The following is a 21,988-nucleotide window of genomic DNA, read 5'->3' on the forward strand; positions in this document are numbered from 1 at the left end:
TTTATTGGCATGGGAAACATTTGTTATCATTGCCAAAGCAAGTGAAGTAGATTATTTTTTATTTATTTTTTATTTTGGACTGTTTATTTATTTATTTTATTTTATTTCACCTTTATTTAACCAGGTAGGCAAGTTGAGAACAAGTTCTCATTTACAACTGCGACCTGGCCAAAATAAAGCAAAGCAGTTCGACACATACTACAACACAGAGTTACACATGGAATAATCAAATGTACAGTCAATAATATAGTTGAAAAAGTCTATATACAGTGTGTGCAAATGAGGTAAGGGAGGTAAGGCAATAAATAGGCCATGGTGGGGAAGTAATTACAATATACCAATTAAACACTGGAATGGTAGATGTGCAGAAGATGAATGTGCAAGTAGAGATAATGGGGGGCAAAAGAGCAAGTTGAATAAATTAATACGGTATGGGGATGAGGTAGTTAGATAGATGGGCTGTTTACAGATGGGCTATGTACAGGTGCAGTGAGCTGCTCTGACAGCTGGTATTTAAAGCTAGTGAGGGAGATATGAGTCTCCAGCTTCAGAGATTTTTTGCAGTTCGTTCCAGTCATTGGCAGCAGAGAACTGGAAGGAAAAGGCGGCCAAAGGAGGAATTGGCTTTGGGGATGACCAGTGAGATATACCTGCTGGAGCGCGTGCTACGGGTGGGTGCTGCTATGGTGACCAGTGAGCTGAGAGAATGCGGGGCTTTACCTAGCAAAGACTTGTAGATGACCTGGAGCCAGTGGGTTTGGTGACGAATATGGAGCGAGGGCCAGCCAACGAGAGCATACAGGTCGCAGTGGTGGGTAGTATTTGGGGCTTTGGTGACAAAACAGATGGCACTGTGATGGAATGCATTCAATTTGTTGACTAGAGTGTTGGAGACTATTTTGTAAATGACATCGCCGAAGTCGAGGATCGTTAGGATGGTCAGTTTTACGAGGGAATGTTTGGCAGCATGAGTGAAGGATGCTTTTTTCTGAAAAAAGGAAGCCAATTCTAGATTTAATTTTGGATTGGAGATGCCTAATGTGGCTCGCGGCCACGACGTAGGCCCAAGAAGCAGCCCCCCCAAAAAAATTGCGGGGGGGGTGTGGCACACGGGGTGGTCTGCGACGCTGAGGGGTGAGTTAGAGACCATGGAGGAGTGGTTGGCGAAATGTTAGGAGAGTGAAGCTGTTGGTTTGGCTGGGGAGGCATTCGCCCTGAGGAGCGTGTTAGCCGTCCGATGCCAACTGTATTCATCCTGAGTCTTACAACAGCGGCCTTCTGAGTCAATTGGAGGTGTAAAACTGTAGTTTTGGCAAGTTGGTTAGGACATCTACTTTGTGCATGACACAAGTCATTTGGCCAACAATTGTTTACAGACAGATTATTTCACCTATAATTCATTTATCACAATTCCAGTGGGTCAGAAGTTTACATACACTAAGTTGACTGTGCCTTCAAACAGCTTGGAAAATTCCAGAAAATGATGTCATGGCTTTAGAAGCTTCTGATTGGCTTATTGACATCATTTGAGTCAATTGGAGGTGTACCTGTGGATGTATTTCAAGGCCTACCTTCAAACTCAGTGTCTCTTTGCTTGACATCATGGGAAAATCAAAAGACATCAGCCAAGACCTCCTGAAAAAAATATATATATATATTGTAGGACTCCACAAGTTTGGTTCATCCTTGGGAGAAATTTCCAAATACCTGAAGGTACCACGTTCATCTGTACAAACAATAGTACGCAAGTATAAACACCATGGGACCACGCAGCCGTCATACCGCTCAGGAAGGAGATGCATTCTGTCTCCTAGAGATGAACATACTTTGGTGCGAAAAGTGCAAATCAATCCCAGAAGGCATTTCTAAATTTAATTTTGGATTGGAGATGGCTTATGTGAGTCTGGAAAGAGAGTTTATAGTCTAGCCAGACACCTAGGTATTTGTAGTTGTTAGTTAGAACCGCCCCTAATAGTGATGCTAGTTGGGCGGGTGGGTGCGGGCAGCGAATGGTTGAAAAGCATTTGGTTTTACTAGCGTTTAAGAGCAGTTGGAAGCCACGGAAGGAGTGTTGTATGGCATTGAAGTTTGTTTGGAGGTTAGTTGTATACAGAATGGTGTCGTCTGTGTAGAGGTGGATCAGAGAATCACCAGCAGCAAGAGCAACATCATTGATATATACAGAGAAAAGAGTCGGCTCGAGAATTGAGCCCTGTGGCACCCCCATTGAGACTACCAGAGGTCCGGACAACAGGCCCTCTGATTTGACACACTGAACTCTATCAGAGAAGTAGTTGGTGAACCAGGCGAGGCAGTCATTAGAGAAACCAAGGCTGTTGAGTCTGCCGATAAGAATGCGGTGATTGACAGAGTCGAAAGCCTTGGCCGGGTCGATGAAGACGGCTGAACACTATTGTCTTTTATCGATGGCGCTTATGATATCGTTTAAGACCTTGAGCGTGGCTGAGGTGCACCCATGACCAGCTCGGAAAATGGATTGCACAGCGGAGAAGGTACGGTAGGATTCTAAATGGTCGGTGATCTGTTTATTAACTTGGCTTTCGAAAACTTTAGAAAAGCAGGGCAGGATGGATATAGGTCTGTAACAGTTTGGGTAAAGAGTGTCTCCCCCTTTGAAGAGGGGGATGACCGCGGTAGCTTTCCAATCTTTTGGGATCTCAGACGATACGAAAGAGAGGTTGAACAGACTGGTAATAGAGGTTGCAATAATGGTGGCGGATCATTTTAGAAAGAAAGGGTCCAGATTGTCTAGCCCAGCTGATTTGTACGGGTTCAGGTTTTGCAGCTCTTTCAGAACATCAGCTCTCTGGATTTGGGTGAAGGAGAAGCAGGGGGGGGGGGCTTGGGCAAGTAGCTGCAGGGGGTGCGGAGCTGTTGGCCGGGGTTGGGGTAGCCAGGAGGAAAGCAAGGCCAGCTGTTGAGAAATGCTTATTGAAATTCTCGATTATAGTGGATTTATCGGTGGTTACAGTGTTTCCTAGCCTCAGAGCAGTGGGCAGCTGGTAGGAGGTGCTCTTATTCTCCATGGACTTTACAGTGTCCCAAAACTTTTTGGAGTTAGAGCTACAGGATGCAAATTTCTGTTTGAAAAAGCTAGTCTTTGCTTTCCTGACTGACTGCGTGTATTGGTTCCTGACTTCCCTGAAAAGTTGCATATTGCGGGAACTATTCGATATTCGATGTTCGATGACTATTCGATATTCGATGCAGTCCGCCACAGGGTGTTTGTGTGCTGTTCGAGGGCAGTCAGGTCTGGAATGAACCAAGGGCTATATCTGTTCTTAGTTCTACTATTTTTGAAAGGGGCATGCTTATTTAAGATGGTGCAGAAATTACTTTGAATGGACGAACAGGCATCCTCTACTGACGGGATGAGGTCAATATCCTTCCAGGAAACCCAGGTCGATTAGAAAGGCCTGTTCGCTGAAGTGTTTTAGGGAGCGTTTGACAGTGATGAGGGGTGGTGGTTTGACCGCGGACCCATAACGGACGCAGTCAATGATCGCTGAGATCCTGATTGAAAACAGCGGAGTTGTATTTGGATAATATACATAAAAAATGTACTGTAAACATTACACTTCATAACACACATAGTATGTCTATATACAGTGTTGTAATTAAGTCCAAAAGGGAATATAAATAAACATAAATATGGGTTGTATTTACAGTAGTGTTTGTTATCTCTCTCTAGCGTACACACTCCAGTTCTGCCTGCCTCCCCCTATCATACCCAATGCTGACATCTTAATGGCCAGCAAGGAATTTAAAATTGGTAAGTCAACATGCACACACACACACACACACTCACACCTCCCATACTTTCCAGCGTTGAGGAGAGACGGCTCCTCCATAGCAAGGACTACACATCCAATTGGGCCATGGCTGATTCACTGCCAAACTACAGTATCCAGAGGGCCATGGGTGAACAGGAAATTAATAATGATGACCCAAACAGAACAAGAGGAGATTATGTTGCATTTGAAATGATAGATCACATTTAGGTTTGCATCCCAAATGAAACTCTATTCCCTATATAGTGCACTACTTTAGACCAGAGCCCTATGGACCCTATTCCCTATATAGTGCACTACTTTAGACCAGAGCCCTATGGACCCTATTCCCTATATAGTGCACTACTTTAGACAAGAACCCTATGGCACCCTATTCCCTATATATAGTGCACTACTTTTGACCAGTGCCCTATAGCACCCTATTCCCTATATAGTGCACTACTTTAGACCAGAGCCCTATGGAACCCTATTCCCTACATAGTGCACTACTTTAGACCAGAGCCCTATGGAACCCTATTCCCTACATAGTGCACTACTTTAGACCAGAGCCCTATGGAACCCTATTCCCTACATAGTGCACTACTTTAGACCAGAGCCCTATGGAACCCTATTCCCTACATAGTGCACTACTTTAGACCAGAGCCCTATGTAGACATTGAGAGAGACAGATAAAAGATGGGGCCTCACATTATGGATTGATATGGAATGTTTCTCCTTTTCAGTTCGTGTGGATTAAATAATGAAGACAAATTCACAGAAGTTACTCTCTCTATCGCCCCCCGTCCTCCCCCTCCAGGTGACATAGTGCGCTACAGGTGTCTGCCAGGGTACCAGTTGAGTGGGAACAACATTCTGACCTGTCGTCTGGGGACTCACCTGGAGTTTCAGGGGCCTCCACCCTCCTGTGAAGGTAAGAGGACTTTTCCTGATCTGCCTTTAATAGGATCAATTAACACGATTACATGCACAGGGGGTGACCTGATTCTAGATCAATTAACACGATTACATGCACAGGGGTGACCTGATTCTAGATCAATTAAACGATTACATGCACAGGGGTGACCTGATTCTAGATCAATTAACACGATTACATGCACAGGGGTGACCTGATTGTAGATCAATTAAACGATTACATGCACAGGGGTGACCTGATTCTAGATCAATTAACACGATTACATGCACAGGGGTGTCCTGATTGTAGATCAATTAACATGATTACATGCACAGGGGTGACCTGATTGTAGATCAATTAACACGATTACATCCACAGGGGTGACCTGATTGTAGATCAGCACTGATCTACTCTGACACTTATATGACCTACCGCCTTGGAGCCCCTTCACACCAAGGCGTTTTTACATCACTAAATATATTTTTCTCCAGAGGATACATATTGTCAGAGTGCATCAGACATGGGTAATAATTTCTGACATAGTATATATATATATATATATTTGTTTCCCATTGGTACCCATGTGCCCTGCATTTTAAACGCAAATAAATATTTCATTGATGTACGTGGAACATTTGGTTGGAAGATTGAGTTACAAACCAATATCTCACTGTGCAGGTGGATCAAAGAGCATCAATTCATCACACCTGACCCCATCTTAAGCTGTCTCATAAAAACCTTACAACACATGTGCGCGCTCTCTCTCAACACTTGCTCTCTCTCTCTCTCTCTCTCTCTCTCTCTCTCACAACACTTGCTCTCAGTCTCGGTCTCTTTTCAAGCTGCTTTATTGGCATGGGAAACAAATGTTAACATTGCCAAGCAAGTGGAGTAGATTATATACACAAGTGAAATACACAATAAAAATGAACAGTAAACATTACACACTTGATCTCTCTCTCTCTCTCTCGCTCTCTCTCTCTCTCTCTCTCTCTGTGTTGTGTCTCATGAGAGTGGAGGAGACTGTTGAGTTGTCATACACGCCGTAAAGTCAACCTCCCCAAGGACCCAATGATAGCCTTGTTCCTACAATACTAAGGTGTGATAATGGGGAGAATGCTTCCTCAGGGAGCCACTCAGTGGCTCAATGACAGTAAACATTACACACTTGCTCTCTCTCTCTCTCTCTCTCTCTCTCTCTCTCTCTCTCTCTCTCTCTCTCTCTCTCTCTCTCTCTCTCTCTCTCTCTCTCTCTCTCTCTCTCTAGTTTGAGTTGCCTGTCTTTCTGTCTTTCTCTTATGGCCTCTCTCTCTCTTTATCTCTCACTATATACAGTGCATTCAGAAAGTTCTCAGACCCCTTGACTTTTTCCACGTTGGCACATTTAAAAGGTTGGCACTTTTATAAAAAGTTGAAAACAGAACTACCTAATTTACATAAGTATTCAGACCTTTTGCTATCAGACTCATTATTGAGCTCAGGTGCATCCTGTTTCCATTGATCATCCTTGAGATGTTTCTACAACTTGATTGAAGTCCATCTGTGGTAAATGAAATTGATTGGACATGATTTGGAAAGACACACACCTGTCTATATAAGGTCCCACAGTTGACAGTGCATGTCAGAGCAAAAACCAAGCCATGAGGTCGAAGGAACTGTCCGTAGAGCTCAGAGACAGGATTGTGTCGAGGAACAGATCTGGGGAAGGGTACCAAAAACTCTATGCAGCATTGAAAGGTCCCCAAGAACAGTGGCCTCCATCATTATTAAATGGAAGAAGTTTGGAACCACCAAGACTCTTCCTTGAGCTTAACAGCCCGCTTGGAGTTTGCCAAAAGGCACCTAAAGGACTCTCAAGCCAAGAGACACAAGATTCTCTGGTCTGATGAAACCAAGATTGAACGCTTTGGTCTGAATGCTGAGTGTCACATCTGGACGAAACCTGGCACCAACCCTACGGTGAAGCATGGTGGTGGCAGCATTATGCTGTGGGGATGTTTTTCAGCGTTAGGGACTGTGAGACTAGTCAGGATCGAGGGAAACATGAACGGAGCAAAGTACAGAGAGATCCTTGATGAAAACCTGCTCCAGAGCGCTCAGGATCTCAGACTGGGGCGAAGGTTCACCTTCCAACAGGACAACGACCCTAAGCACACAGCCAAGACAACGCAGGAGTGGCTTCAGTCTCTGAATGTCCTTGAGTGGCCCAGCCAGAGCCCAGACTTGAACTCGATCAAATATCTCTGGAGAGACCTGAAAATAGCTGTGCAGCGACGCTCCCCATCCAACCTGACAGAGCTTGAGAGGATCTGCAGAGAAGAATGGTAGAAACTCCCCAAATACAGGTGTGCCAAGCTTGTAGCGTCATAACCAAGAAGACTTGAGGCTAGAATCGCTGCCAAAGGTGCTTCAACAAAATACTGAGTAAAGGGTCTGAATACTTATGTAAATGTCATATTTATTTTATTATTATTTTTATAAATTTGCAAACATTTCTAAAAAAAAACTATTTTTTATTTGTCATTATATAGTATTGTGTGTAGATTGATGAGGGGAAAAAACAATTTCATCAATTTTAGAATAAGGCTGTAATTTAACAAAATGTGGAAAAAGTCAAGGGGTCTAAATACTTTCCGAACTGTGTCTCTTCCTTTCTCCCTTCATATTCCCCTCACCTCACCAGCAGGATGTCAGCTTTTATAAAAACCTCATGAAACATGGGCAACATATCATTAATTAAATTCATGTTAATCTGGAGAAAAATGCAAATGCTCTCAGCATGTGGGAAATAGGGAGAAGAGAACGGATGGTGAGAGAAAGAAAGAACGAGAGAGGGAGAGAGAGTGGGACAGAAACAAAGAGAGGGAGAGAGAGTGGGACTGAAACAGAGAGAGGGAGCAGAGTGGGACAGACACAGAGAGAGGGAGCAGAGTGGGACAGACACAGAGAGACAGAGTGGGACAGAAACAGAGAGAGGGAGCAGAGTGGGACAGACACAGAGAGACAGAGTGGGACAGAAACAGAGAGAGGGAGCAGAGTGGGACAGAAACAGAGAGAGGGAGCAGAGTGGGACAGAAACAGAGAGAGGGAGCAGAGTGGGACAGACACAGAGAGACAGAGTGGGACAGAAACAGAGAGAGGGAGCAGAGTGGGACAGAAACAGAGAGAGGGAGCAGAGTGGGACAGAAACAGAGAGAGGGAGAGAGTGGGACAGAAATAGAAAGAGGGAGCAGAAAGACTGTGCGGCAAAAGGCTTGTGCCTCCTCACCCTTCATGTTGTCATTCATCTGGCCTGCTAATAGTTTCCCCTGTGGTGAAGGGAACCTTTATACCCAGGGCCAACAGTTCCAGCTGACACAGTCCTCAACCTGTCACTCAGAGAGAGAGGTGGGGGAGAGGGAAGGAGAGAGACAGAGAGGTGGGGAGAAGGAAGGAGAGAGAGAGAGCGGTGGGGGAGAGGGAAGGAGAGAGAGAGTGGTGGGGGAGAAGTAAGGAGAGAGAGGGAGAGAGGTGGGGGAGAGGGAAGGAGAGGGAGAGAGAGGTGGGGGAGAGGGAAGGAGAGAGGTGGGGGAGAGGGAAGGAGAGTGAGAGAGAGTGGTGGGGGAGATGGAAGGAGAGAGAGAGGTGGGGGAGACGGAAGGAGAGAGAGAGAGAGCGGTGGGGGAGAAGAAAGGAGAGAGAGAGAGAGAGGTGGGGGAGAGGGAAGGGAGAGGGGGAGAGGGGGAGAGGGAAGGAGAGAGAGAGAGGTGGGGGAGAGGGAAGGGAGAGGGGGAGAGGGGGAGAGGGAAGGAGAGAGAGAGAGGTGGGGGAGAGGGAAGGAGAGAGAGAGAGAGAGGTGGGGGAGAAGGAAGGAGAGAGAGATTTGGGGGAGAGGGAAGGAGAGAGAGAGAGAGAGGTGGGGGGAGGGATGTTGAGAGAGGTGGGGGAGAGGGAAGGAGAGAGAGAGAGGTGGGGGAGAGGGAAGGAGAGAGATAAAGAGGTGCGGGAGAAGGAAGGCGAGAGAGATTTGGGGAGAGGGAAGGAGAGTGAGAGAGAGGTGGGGGGAGGGATGTTGAGAGAGAGGTGGGGGAGAGGGAAGGAGAGAGAGAGAGGTGGGGGAGAGGGAAGGAGAGAGATAAAGAGGTGCAGGAGAAGGAAGGCGAGAGAGATTTGGGGGAGAGGGAAGGAGAGTGAGAGAGAGGTGGGGGGAGGGATGTTGAGAGAGAGGTGGGGGAGAGGGAAGGAGAGAGAGAGGTGGGGATGCGGGTTAGAGAGGGCGGGCCGGAGAGATAGGGAGCTTTGACTATGTACAGACTCAGTGAGCATAGCCTTGCTATTGAGAAAGGCCTCCATAGGAAGACCTGGCTCTCAAGAGAAGACAGGCTATGTGCAACACTGCCCACAAAATGAGGTGGAAACTGAGCTGCACTTCCTAACCTCCTGCCCAATGTATGACCATATTAGAGACACATATTTCCCTCAGATTACACAGATCCACAAAGAATTAGAAAACAAACCCAATTTTGATAAACTCCCATATCTACTGGGTGAAATAACACAGTGTTCCATCACAGCAGCAAGATTTGTGACCTGTTGCCACAAGAAAAGGGCAACCAGTGAAGAACAAACACCATTGTAAATACGACCCATATTTATGTTTATTTATTTTCCCTTTTGTACTTTAACAATTTGCACATAATATGACATTTGAAATGTCTTTATTCTTTTGGAATGTCTGTGATAGTAATGTTTACTCTTTTATTGTTTATTTTCACTTTGTTTATTATCTATTTCACTTTTTTGGGCAATGTTAACATATGTTTTCCATGCCAATAAAGCCCCTTGAATTGAAATTGAATTGAGAGGAATAGAGGGCATTTAGAGAGGATAGGAGGGAGAGAAGAGAGAGAAGTATGAGAGAATGTGAGTAAGAGATGTTTTTTTCAATAAGAATCAGTCCAAAAGAGGATGAAAACAGGGAGTTTAGAAAGCTGGAAAGGAGAGAAAAGAAAGAGACTGCCAAATGAGCACAAGGATCAAGACTAGAGGGAGGAGGGGGAATCTGTCTAAAAGAGAGAAAGAGAGAGAGAGAGAGTGTCTTCTTTTTTCAAAACTCATTGGAGGAGGTCAGAGGGGAGGGACCTCTGGCTTTCTCATCCAATGGGTTTTGAGACGGAGGCGAGGAGAGAGGAGGCGAGGAGAGAGGAGGCGAGGCTACGCAATTGAGATTCTCCCAGGGAGTTGGAGGGCAGTGAGGAGAGCTCATTGAAATGCAGGGGATATCTAAGCTGCAGCTGCAGCTATCAAAATCACTGCTTTTAGCCTTGACAACTGCACCACACACACGGACATTTACAGTTTAGTCATTTAGCAGACGCTCTTATTCAGAGCGACTTACAGTAGTGAATGCATACATTTCATGCATTATTTTGTTTGTTTTTGTACTGGCCCCCCGTGGGAATCGAACCCACAACCCTGGCGTTGCAAACACCATGCTCTACCAACTGAGCCACAGGGAAGTACGTGCACACGGGCACACTGAGGAGGCACGTACACACACACACACACACACACACACACACACACACACACACACACACACACACACACACACACACACACACACACACACACACACACACACACACACACACACACACACACACACACACACACACACACACACACACACACACACACACACACACACACACACCTCATCCCACGTGTCTGGTTCCTAGATGGTTCATAGCGTGGGCAGATTAAACACGGTGGTGGAATCACTGTTCTAATTCTGTAGTTTCAGTTAGCCAACTGGTTCCTCTCTCTCTCTGTCTCTCTCACTCTCTCTCTGTCTCTCGCTCTCTCTCTCTGTCTCGCTCTCTCTCTCTGTCTCTCTCTCTCTGTCTCTCTCTCTCTGTCTCTCTCTCTCTGTCTCTCTCTCTCTGTCTCTCACTCGCTCTCTGTCTCTCTCTCTCTCTCTGTCTCGCTCTCTCTCTCTGTCTCTCTCTCTCTTTCTCTGTATCTTGCTCTCTCTCTCACTCTCTCTCTGTATCTCTATCTGTCTCTCACTCTCTCTCTATCTCTCTATCTGTCTCTCACTCTCTCTCTGTCTCTCTCTCTCTCTCTCTCTGTCTCTCTCTCTCTCTCTGTCTCTCACTCTCTCTCTGTCTCTCTCTCTCTCTCTCTCTGTCTCGCTCTCTCTCTCTGTCTCTCACTCTCTCTTTGTCTCTCTTTTATATTTTATATTATTCAAAGTAACCACCTTTTGCCTTGATGAAAGCGTTGCACTCTCTATGCCAGTCTCTCAACCAGCTTCACCTGGAATGTTTTTCCAACAGTCTTGAAGGAGTTGTCACATATGCTGAGCACTTGTTGGCTGCTTTTCCTTCAGTTTGCGGTCCAACTCATCCCAAACCATCTCAACTGGGTTGAGGTCGGGTGATTGTGGAGGCCAGGTCATCTGATGTCGCACTACATCACTCTCCTTCTTGGTCAAATAGCCCTTGAACAGCCTGGAGGTGTGTGTTGGGTCATTGTCCTGTTGAAAGATAAATGATAGTTCCACTAAGCTCACATCAGATGGGATGTTGCATCACTGCTTAATGCTGTGGTAGCCATGCTAGTTAGTTGTGCCGTGAATTCTAAATAAATCACTGACAGTGTCACCAGCAAAGCACCCCCACGTCATCACACCTCCTCCTCCATGCTTCACGGTGGGAACCACACATGCGGAGATCATCCGTTCACCTACTCTGCGTCTCACAAAGACCTCGGTTGGAACCAAAAATCTCAGTCTGTGTAAACGTTCCTCAGGAGACAATCTAGAGCCAGAGGAGGAGGTCCATGGGCAGCTCCCGGGCTTTAATTCCCTCCGATAATCCGTGAAGTGTCGAAAAGGGACTACAGGTTCCAGGCACTCACCAACGTGCGAAAATCTACTGATGAAAGTTTTGCCGAAGTAGCTCCCGAGCCACCTTTCTCCCGGAGAATCGAACACCTTCCTTACCTCCGCCATGAAATCCTCCAGACTAATGCAAATGGTGTATTGTTGCTCCCACACCATTTTCTCAAAAGTTTACAAGTTCAAAGCAGAATGACTTTCCCATTGTTCATCAACTGTACTGTATGATATATCATATTTCTAGCTCCGAGTCTCTTTTATCCAATGTAAAAAACACCATTTCAATTGTTGCTACATAAGACCAAATCGAGCCGGTCGGTCGCAAATATTGTTCAAATATTGTTTGCAAGTCTCTTTCATTTTTGTAATTTTTTTATCTTAAGGATGCTCTTAAGGATCCTTTTATTTTTTAATTTTCGCTTAAAAAGACACCCAAATCTAACTGCCTGTAGCTCAGGCCCCGAAGCAAGGATATGCATATTCTTGATACCATTTGAAAGGAAACACTTTGAAGTTTGAGGCAATGTGAAAGGAATGTAGGAGAATATAACACAATAGATCTGGTAAAAGAAAATACCATGAAAAAACCAACCGTTCTTTTGTATTTTCTTTGTACCATCATCTTTGAAATGCAAGCGAAAGGCCATAATATATTATTCCAGCCCAGGTGCAATTTAGATTTTCGCCACTAGATGGCAGCAGTGTATGTCCAAAGTTTTAGACTGATCCAATAAACCATTGCATTTATGTTGAAAATGTTGTATCAAGACTGCCCAAATGTGCCTAATTTGTTTATTAATAACTTTATGTTCTAATTTGTACTCTCCTCAAATAATAGCATGGTATTCTTTCACTGTAATAGCTACTGTAAACTGGATAGTGCAGTTATATTAACAAGAATTTAAGCTTTCTGCCAATATCAGATATGTCTATGTCCTGGGAAATGTTCTTGTTACTTTCAACCGCATGCTAATCGCATTAGCCAACGTTAGCTCAACCGTCCCGTGGAAGGGATACCGGTCCCGAAGAATATTTATTTAAAGTGACCAGTGTTCCATTACTAATGCGGCCAGTGTTCCATGACTATGTACATAGGCCAGCAGCCTCTAAGGTTCAGTGCAGGACGGACTAGACGGAGGCGGGCTAGATACCCCCCCCCCCCAAAAAAAATGGCTTATATAGTACTTTCAAGTATTTTTCATTAATTACTTTACACCACTGCTAGTGGTGACTGTTGAACAGTCTGATGGCCTGGAGATGAAAGCTGTTTTTCCAGTCTCTCGGTCCCAGCTTTGATACACCTGTACTGTCTCCGCCTTCTAGATGGTAGTGGGGTGAACAGGTGACCGCACCACCTTCTGGAGAGCCACGGGGCAACTGCTGTACCAGGTGGTAATATAGCCTGACAGGAAGCTGTCAGTGGTGCATCTGTAGAAGTTGGTGAGGGTCTTTAGGGGCCAAAGCCAAATTTCTTCAGCCTCACCACACTGTCTGTGTGAATGGCCCATTTCGGGTTGTCAGTGATGTGCACGTCAAGGAACTTGAAGCTTTTCACCTTCTCCACTGCAGTCCTGTCGATGTGGATGGGGGCGGGCCTCTCTCTTCTGTCTCCTGAAGTCCACGATCAGCTCCTTTGTTTTCTTTATGTTGAGGTTATTTTCTTGGCACCACTCCACCAGGGCCCTCACTTTGTCTCTGTAGGCTGTCTCGTCAATGTTGGTAATCAGGGCTACCACTGTTGTGTCATCAGCAAACTTGATGATTGAGTTGGAGATGTGTGGGACCACAGGGTCATGGATGAACAGGGAGTACAGGAGGGGGCTGACCTTGCACGCTTGTGGGGCCCCCGTGTTGAGGATCAGCGTAGCAGAGGTGTTGCTGCCCACCTTCACCACCTGGGGTCGGCCCGTCACTAAGTCCAGAACTCAGACCCAGGGCTCTGAGCTTAGTGATGAGCATTCTTACAAAGGTATTTCTCTTGTCCAGGTGTGATAGGGCAGTGTTCAGTGCGATGGCGGTATGCAAATTGAAGTGGGTCTAGGGTGTCAGGTAAGGTAGAGGTGATATGATCCTTAACTAGCCTCTCGAAGCACTTCATGATGACAGAAGTGAGTGCTACTGGGCGATAGTCATTTAGTTCAGTAACCCTTGCTTTCTTAGGTACAGGAACAATGCTACGTATATCTTCAAATAAGTGGGGACAACAGACAGGGATAAGGAGAGATTGAATATGCTTTGAGGACGCTGGTCTGGGCCGGTAGCCTTGCGAGGGTTAACCCATAAGAGTCTAAACCCTGAAGGTCTTTTATTCTCCAAATGGTTCCTGGTACCTTCATATGAGTCTTGTGAGGTCTGTGGATATCCTCTATGAGTGTGTAGCCAAAACTGTTTGAACATACAGACAAAAGTCGCCAGATCGGCTGTTCCGGAATTCAGACAAGTTCCAAGACTCTTACGGGGGGGGGGGTCGCAGAGCACAACGGATAAGTCTTGTATCCAGACGCCATGTTGACAGGGACCTTATTTTCTTCTCTCTCTTTCTGCATTATTTTCTGGTGGATGCCTTTTCACGCTCTCTTTTCGATAGTCTGAATATAACACTCTCTCTCTCTCTCTCTCTCTCTGTCTCTCTCTCTGTCTCTCTCTCTCTCTGTCTCTCTCTCTCTGTCTTTGTCTCTGTCTCTGTCTCTGCCTCACTCTCTTTCACTTTCTCTTTACATTGCTAAAGCAAGTGAAATGAACAATTAACATTACACTGATGAAAGTATATCTCTCTCTGTTCATCTCTCTCTATCTCTATCTCCCTCTCTCTCTCTCTCTGTTTATCTTTTTTTCTCTCCCTCCAGTCTCTCAACAGTAATATATCCATAATGTAGTCAGTCTCCTCCCACTTCACCTTGGTCTATTGTGTTGTAAACACAGGAGGAGTTCATCTCGCTCACAGAGCTTGGTTAACACCACTGAGGCAGTAAGCCGCATCAACAGAAGGAATGGCAGTTGGTAAATCCATTAAGGTGACACAACAGGCCTTGTTTATTCGATTTATCCAATCCTCCTCCTCTTTATCCCCACAGCACAGCGGACGGCTTTTGATTAAACCGACGTAATCACATTCAACAAGAATGTATTTCAACAGCTACTAACTCCTTATTCCAACTCCCTGTCTCTCTGACTTCCAGAGCCTGACTGATCAAGAACGGGTCAAGCTTATCATTTCTGTTCAATACTACGCTTCTACTTCTTGTTACTATTAAAGGCATTCTGACTTATAGGTACCTTCTCAGAAACACCTATCTCATACTTAACCACGTTATGCCCCCCTAGTCTAAACTAAAGTTTTGAGGTGGATGGTGAATTTGGGTCATTTCACCAAGTACCGGTTCAAATTAATAAAAACACATTGCCCCATCTCAAGAGGTAAAATAAAACAATTACTATAGTTAGTGCAAAATAAATGTAATTAATTAATTAACCCTGAAACAGGGTTGACGATTTTATCCTAAATCAGCCATGAATCCTCTTGTGAAAGGGGTAATGGAAGCTTGTTGTTGGCCATGAATCCCCTTATGGAAGCTTGTTATAAGCCATGAATCCCCTTGTGAAAGGGGTAATGGAAGCTTGTTGTAGGCCATGAATCCCCTTGTGAAAGGGGTAATGGAAGCTTGTTGTAGGCCATGAATCCCCTTGTGAAAGGGGTAATGGAAGCTTGTTGTTGGCCATGAATCCCCTTGTGAAAGGGGTAATGGAAGCTTGTTGTTGGCCATGAATCCCCTTGTGAAAGGGTAATGGAAGCTTGTTGTAATCCATGAATCCTCTTGTGAAAGGGGTAATGGAAGCTTGTTGTAAGCCATGAATCCCTTGTGAAAGGGGTAATGGAAGCTTGTTGTTGGCCATGAATCCCCTTGTGAAAGGGTAATGGAAGCTTGTTGTAATCCATGAATCCTCTTGTGAAAGGGGTAATGGAAGCTTGTTGTTGGCCATGAATCCCCTTGTGAAAGGGTAATGGAAGCTTGTTGTAATCCATGAATCCTCTTGTGAAAGGGGTTATGGAAGCTTGTTATAAGCCATGAATCCCCTTGTGAAAGGGGTTATGGAAGCTTGTTGAGGGCAATTGAATGCAATCTTCAGATGTGTTTATTTTATTGTGAAAACATTTCTGTCTAGGGTTAACGTGTTATGCTCGACCCGCTCAGGTTTCCACCACAAAACAACAGAAAATGGCCCAAAAGATTAGAACAAGCTCACCCTGCTTTACACACATGATTTGAATGTTAGATATTCAATGTTACTTTAGAATTATATGTATATGTTTTAAGCAATAGTTTTAGCGATATTTAAAACAAGAGTTCAGTTCATGTAAAAGGGTTGACATTAAAATGAGGGCCAGCATTTTTTTCTTTTTTCCTTTTTTAACCTTAAAAAAAATAAATAATAATAATAATACGAATCACATTAAATAAATAGTCATGTTTAGAAAGCAACAAAATAACTAGAGCTTTACAATGATGGTGACAACATGGAGACGTTGAAGTTTAAGTGGGTTAAAATATTCCTAGAGGGTCATGACAAAATTAAATTTTAGTCTTTATTGATACGTGACTGACCGGTTCGATTCTGACGTAGCAACATTTGAATTTTTATTTTTTACATTGGATAAAAGTAGAGACTCAGAGCTAGAAAATGGTATATTATACACTGCATTTTTGAGGAACAATGGGAAAGTAATTCTACTTTGAAAATTGATCAACTTGTAACCCCACTTTTGAGAAAATGGCCCTTGAATGTTTTTGGTACACCTGCTGGAGAGCTCTTCTTTGTCTACACCCCATTCAGCATCGTTCACACACTCTTAAGCCTTAGCGACACCCATCTCTTTAAGGATTCACATGTGAGGCCATGTGCTAAACAGAGTGAGGTAGTGTACTAAACAACCAAACATTTCAAGACTAAAGGCTGTACGTCTATCGACATGTCTTCCCTGTAGCTCAGTTGGTAGAGCATGGTGTTTGCAACGCCAGGGTTGTGGGTTCGATTCCCACGGGGGGCCAGCACAGAAAAAAAAATGCATGAAATTGTATGAAATGTATGCATTCACTACTGTAAGTCGCTCTGGATAAGAGCGTCTGCCAAATGACTATAATGTAAATGTCTGTAGACAATTGCCACAGTTACATCATAAACATTCTATTGTCGTCCGACATCAAACTTGTCGTTATGAAAAAGTATAAACACAAAAACTACAGGCTGCATGACATCAACAGCCTGGTGGTCCAAAATAGCATTTAAAAATGTATTTAGTATACGTCAATATACTAGCTAGCTCGTTAGCCAGTTCAAATAATGACATCATATATCTGACAAAGTCTTAATTTGAGCTAATTAGAATTCATTTTAACAGGAAAATAAACTCAGAACCAGATCATTATTTACAAGTTAATGGTTATTATTATTATTAGCTAATTACAGAAAATAGCTTACGGTTGTGAGTGTGACAAAATATGAACGCAGGAGGATTTTAGAACTTGTACACAGTCTCTTTTACGTTATCAGTTATATCCGTTATATCCTAATTATATCCGTTATATCCTAATTATATCCGTTATATCCTAATTATATCCGTTATATCCTAATTATATCCGTTATATCCTAATTATATCCGTTATATCCTAATTATATCCGTTATATCCTAATTATATCCGTTATATCCTAATTATATCCGTTATATCCTAATTTAACTTTGGTGCAGGTCATGTTGTTCTTCACATTACCGTCTCTAAACACACACCATATCAAATCAAAGTGTATTTGTCACATGCACAGGATACAGAAGTTGTAAACAGTTCAGTGAAATGAAATGGTTAGTTGCATTGTGGAGTATTTTGTTTAGACGTGTAGATGGCTAGCTAGCTAAACAATTAACCATACTCCCATCTCATAGCGTTACAAAGATGCATGAATCTGCAGGTAGCTAAAGATAACCAACTAGGTTCAACGTTAGCTAGCTAGATAACTAGCAATGCAAATGGATTTATGAGATACACATAATAGTACCACACAGATCATACACGTAATATTAACTAGTGAGCCAGCCAGCTAACTTTAGCTAGCTAACAATAGGCTTTAACTTGCTATGAAACAACTTTCTGACAAAATTAGAAACGTGTAATATCGGAAAATGTAGCTCGCTAGACTCTCTTACCCGTATATATGGATGAATGCTTCTCCCTCTCTGTCACGGATGTCGTGGTTGCCCTTAGTTTGAAGATGTAATCCGGAGACAGGTGTTTTATATCAGTGTGTTCTCTTTTCGATCTGCATTTTTGTAATCCAACACCAGAATTTTCACCTTCTCTCCTTGGCGTTCACACTCTTCAAATACTCAGTCAGCATGGCACGATTGTTCTCCAGAAACTGGAGAGAGTATTAGCAACACTTTTGTAGTTCTTCATGATATCTTTCAAAAAAGTATTACCTAACACAAACTGAGCAGCTCATGTTATAGACAGAAACATGCTACATGGCAGACCAATCCGAACTCATCTCTCGGCATGTCCCGCCCATTCATTATCTCAGCCAGTCATGGCTAGGTAGGTTCCTGACTTTTTCCGTGGCTAAACCAACTAGGCTGGTAATTTAACAATTGTATTCATATTTACAGATGGCATACAAGTTTGTTATTGTGGCACATGAAAGTTCACATGTCCCAGAAGACATTTCTGCCAAAAAACGCATTTCGATAAAGAAAATGTATATTGTTTACGTTCAATATGGGGCGGCATGTAGCCTAGTGGTTAGAGCGGTGGACTTGTAACCGAAAGGTTGCAAGATCAAATCCCTGAGTTGACGGGATAATAATCTGTCGTTCTGCTCCTTACCAAGACAGGTAACCCACTGTTCCTAGCTCGTCATTGAAAATAAGACATTTTTCTTAACTGACTTGCCTACTTAAATAAAATAAAAAAACGTAAAATGCCTCTTTTGTGAAGTGGTTACGTGGGACATACTCCTAGTTTGCTGAAACGAATCGGCACTTAATTTCATATAACAGGCTTTATAAATTATATACAGTATTTGTGCACAATTTCTACTTAAAATATCAAAGGGACTCAAATAGCACTCATTTTGTGGAACAAACTAAATCATACTCAACAAGAATTGGTCGCACAAACACCTTATCTCTCTCTCTACCTCCTTATCCCTCTCTCTCCCTTCTCACTACCTCCTTATCTCTCTCTCTCCCTTCTCACTACCTCCTTATCTCCCTCTCTCCCTTCTCACTACCTCCTTATCTCTCTCTCTCCCTTCTCACTACCTCCTTATCTCTCTCTCTCCCTTCTCACTACCTCCTTATCCCCCTCTCTCCCTTCTCATTACCTTTCCTGTCTCTCCCTTCTCTCCCTCCTTAACCCTCTCTCTCTCTCCCTTCTCTACCTCCTTATCCATCTCTCTCTCACTTCTCATACCTCCTTATCTCTCTCTCTCCCTTCTCACTACCTCCTTATCCCTCTCTCTCCCTTCTCACTACCTCCTTATCTCTCTCTCTCCCTTCTCATTACCTTATCCTGTCTCTCCCTTCTCTCCCTCCTTAACCCTCTCTCTCTCCCTTCTCTACCTCCTTATCCATGTCTCTCTCAATTCTCTACCTCCTTATCTCTCTCTCCCTTCTCACTACCTCCTTATCTCTCTCTCTCCCTTCTCACTACCTCCTTATCTCTCTCTCTCCCTTCTCACTACCTCCTTATCCCCCTCTCTCCCTTCTCATTACCTTATCCTGTCTCTCCCTTCTCTCCCTCCTTATCCCTCTCTCTCTCCCTTCTCTACCTCCTTATCCATGTCTCTCTCAATTCTCTACCTCCTTATCTCTCTCTCTCCCTTCTCACTACCTCCTTATCTCTCTCTCTCCCTTCTCACTACCTCCTTATCTCTCTCTCTCCCTTCTCACTACCTCCTTATCCCCCTCTCTCCCTTCTCATTACCTTATCCTGTCTCTCCCTTCTCTCCCTCCTTATCCCTCTCTCTCTCCCTTCTCTACCTCCTTATCCATGTCTCTCTCAATTCTCATTACCTCCTTATCTCTCTCTCTCCCTTCTCACTACCTCCTTATCCCCCTCTCTCCCTTCTCACTACCTCCTTATCTCTCTCTCTCCCTTCTCACTACCTCCTTATCCCCCTCTCTCCCTTCTCTTTACCTTATCCTGTCTCTCCCTTCTCTCCCTCCTTATCCCTCTCTCTCTCCCTTCTCTACCTCCTTATCCATGTCTCTCTCAATTCTCTACCTCCTTATCTCTCTCTCTCCCTTCTCACTACCTCCTTATCTCTCTCTCTCCCTTCTCACTACCTCCTTATCCCCCTCTCTCCCTTCTCATTACCTTATCCTGTCTCTCCCTTCTCTCCCTCCTTATCCCTCTCTCTCTCCCTTCTCTACCTCCTTATCCATGTCTCTCTCAATTCTCTACCTCCTTATCTCTCTCTCTCCCTTCTCACTACCTCCTTATCTCTCTCTCTCCCTTCTCACTACCTCCTTATCCCCCTCTCTCCCTTCTCATTACCTTATCCTGTCTCTCCCTTCTCTCCCTCCTTATCCCTCTCTCTCTCCCTTCTCTACCTCCTTATCCATGTCTCTCTCAATTCTCTACCTCCTTATCCCCCTCTCTCTACCTCCTCATCCCAGTCTCTCCCTTCTCTACCTCCTTATCCCCATCTCTCTACCTCCTTATCCCCTTCTCTCTACCTTCTTATCCCCGTCTCTCTGCCTCCGTGTCTCCGTCTCTCCCCCTCTGTCCTCTGTGTCCCTGTCTCTCTACCTCACCAGTCATCAGTTAGTGTTGGGGGGGACCAGTCATTAGTTAGTGTTGGGGGGGACCAGTCATCAGTTAGTGTTGGGGGGGACCAGTCATTAGTTAGTGTTGGGGGGGACCAGTCATTAGTTAGTGTTGGGGGGGACCAGTCATTAGTTAGTGTTGGGGGGGACCAGTCATTAGTTAGTGTTGGGGGGACCAGTCATTAGTTAGTGTTGGGGGGGACCAGTCATTAGTTAGTGTTGGGGGGACCAGTCATTAGTTAGTGTTGGGGGGGACCAGTCATTAGTTAGTGTTGGGGGGGACCAGTCATTAGTTAGTGTTGGGGGGACCAGTCATTAGTTAGTGTTGGGGGGACCAGTCATTAGTTAGTGTTGGGGGGGACCAGTCATTAGTTAGTGTTGGGGGGACCAGTCATCAGTTAGTGTTGGGGGGACCAGTCATTAGTTAGTGTTGGGGGGGACCAGTCATTAGTTAGTGTTGGGGGGACCAGTCATTAGTTAGTGTTGGGGGGACCAGTCATTAGTTAGTGTTGGGGGGACCAGTCATTAGTTAGTGTTGGGGGGACCAGTCATTAGTTAGTGTTGGGGGGACCAGTCATTAGTTAGTGTTGGGGGGACCAGTCATTAGTTAGTGTTGGGGGACCAGTCATTAGTTAGTGTTGGGGGGGACCAGTCATTAGTTAGTGTTGGGGGGGACCAGTCATTAGTTAGTGTTGGGGGGACCAGTCATTAGTTAGTGTTGGGGGGGACCAGTCATTAGTTAGTGTTGGGGGGACCAGTCATTAGTTAGTGTTGGGGGACCAGTCATTAGTTAGTGTTGGGGGGACCAGTCATTAGTTAGTGTTGGGGGGACCAGTCATTAGTTAGTGTTGGGGGGGACCAGTCATTAGTTAGTGTTGGGGGGGACCAGTCATTAGTTAGTGTTGGGGGGGACCAGTCATTAGTTAGTGTTGGGGGGACCAGTCATTAGTTAGTGTTGGGGGGGACCAGTCATCAGTTAGTGTTGGGGGGGACCAGTCATTAGTTAGTGTTGAGGGGGACCAGTCATTAGTTAGTGTTGGGGGGGACCAGTCATTAGTTAGTGTTGGGGGACCAGTCATTAGTTAGTGTTGGGGGACCAGTCATCAGTTAGTGTTGGGGGACCAGTCATTAGTTAGTGTTGGGGGGGACCAGTCATTAGTTAGTGTTGGGGGGACCAGTCATTAGTTAGTGTTGGGGGGGACCAGTCATTAGTTAGTGTTGGGGGGACCAGTCATTAGTTAGTGTAGGGGGGGACCAGTCATTAGTTAGTGTTGGGGGGGACCAGTCATTAGTTAGTGTTGGGGGGGACCAGTCATTAGTTAGTGTTGGGGGGACCAGTCATTAGTTAGTGTTGGGGGGGACCAGTCATTAGTTAGTGTTGTGGGGGACCAGTCATTAGTTAGTGTTGGGGGGACCAGTCATTAGTTAGTGTTGGGGGGACCAGTCATTAGTTAGTGTTGTGGGGGACCAGTCATTAGTTAGTGTTGGGGGGGACCAGTCATTAGTTAGTGTTGGGGGGACCAGTCATTAGTTAGTGTTGGGGGGGACCAGTCATTAGTTAGTGTTGGGGGGGACCAGTC

General features: G+C 44.8%; 1 protein-coding gene across 1 annotated transcript in view; it reads left to right on the forward strand.

Moving 5' to 3' along the window:
• csmd2 (CUB and Sushi multiple domains 2) overlaps window positions 1–21,988 on the forward strand; it is a 776,204-nt gene that overhangs the window by 627,867 nt on the left and 126,349 nt on the right. Inside the window, exons 46-47 of the mRNA XM_045695078.1 lie at window positions 3,713–3,793; window positions 4,609–4,722. Coding sequence (XP_045551034.1) covers window positions 3,713–3,793; window positions 4,609–4,722 — 195 coding nt within the window. The remainder of the gene's footprint in view (window positions 1–3,712; window positions 3,794–4,608; window positions 4,723–21,988) is intronic.

This window comes from Salmo salar, chromosome ssa14, assembly GCF_905237065.1.
Source record: "Salmo salar chromosome ssa14, Ssal_v3.1, whole genome shotgun sequence".
Lineage (NCBI taxonomy): Eukaryota > Metazoa > Chordata > Actinopteri > Salmoniformes > Salmonidae > Salmo > Salmo salar.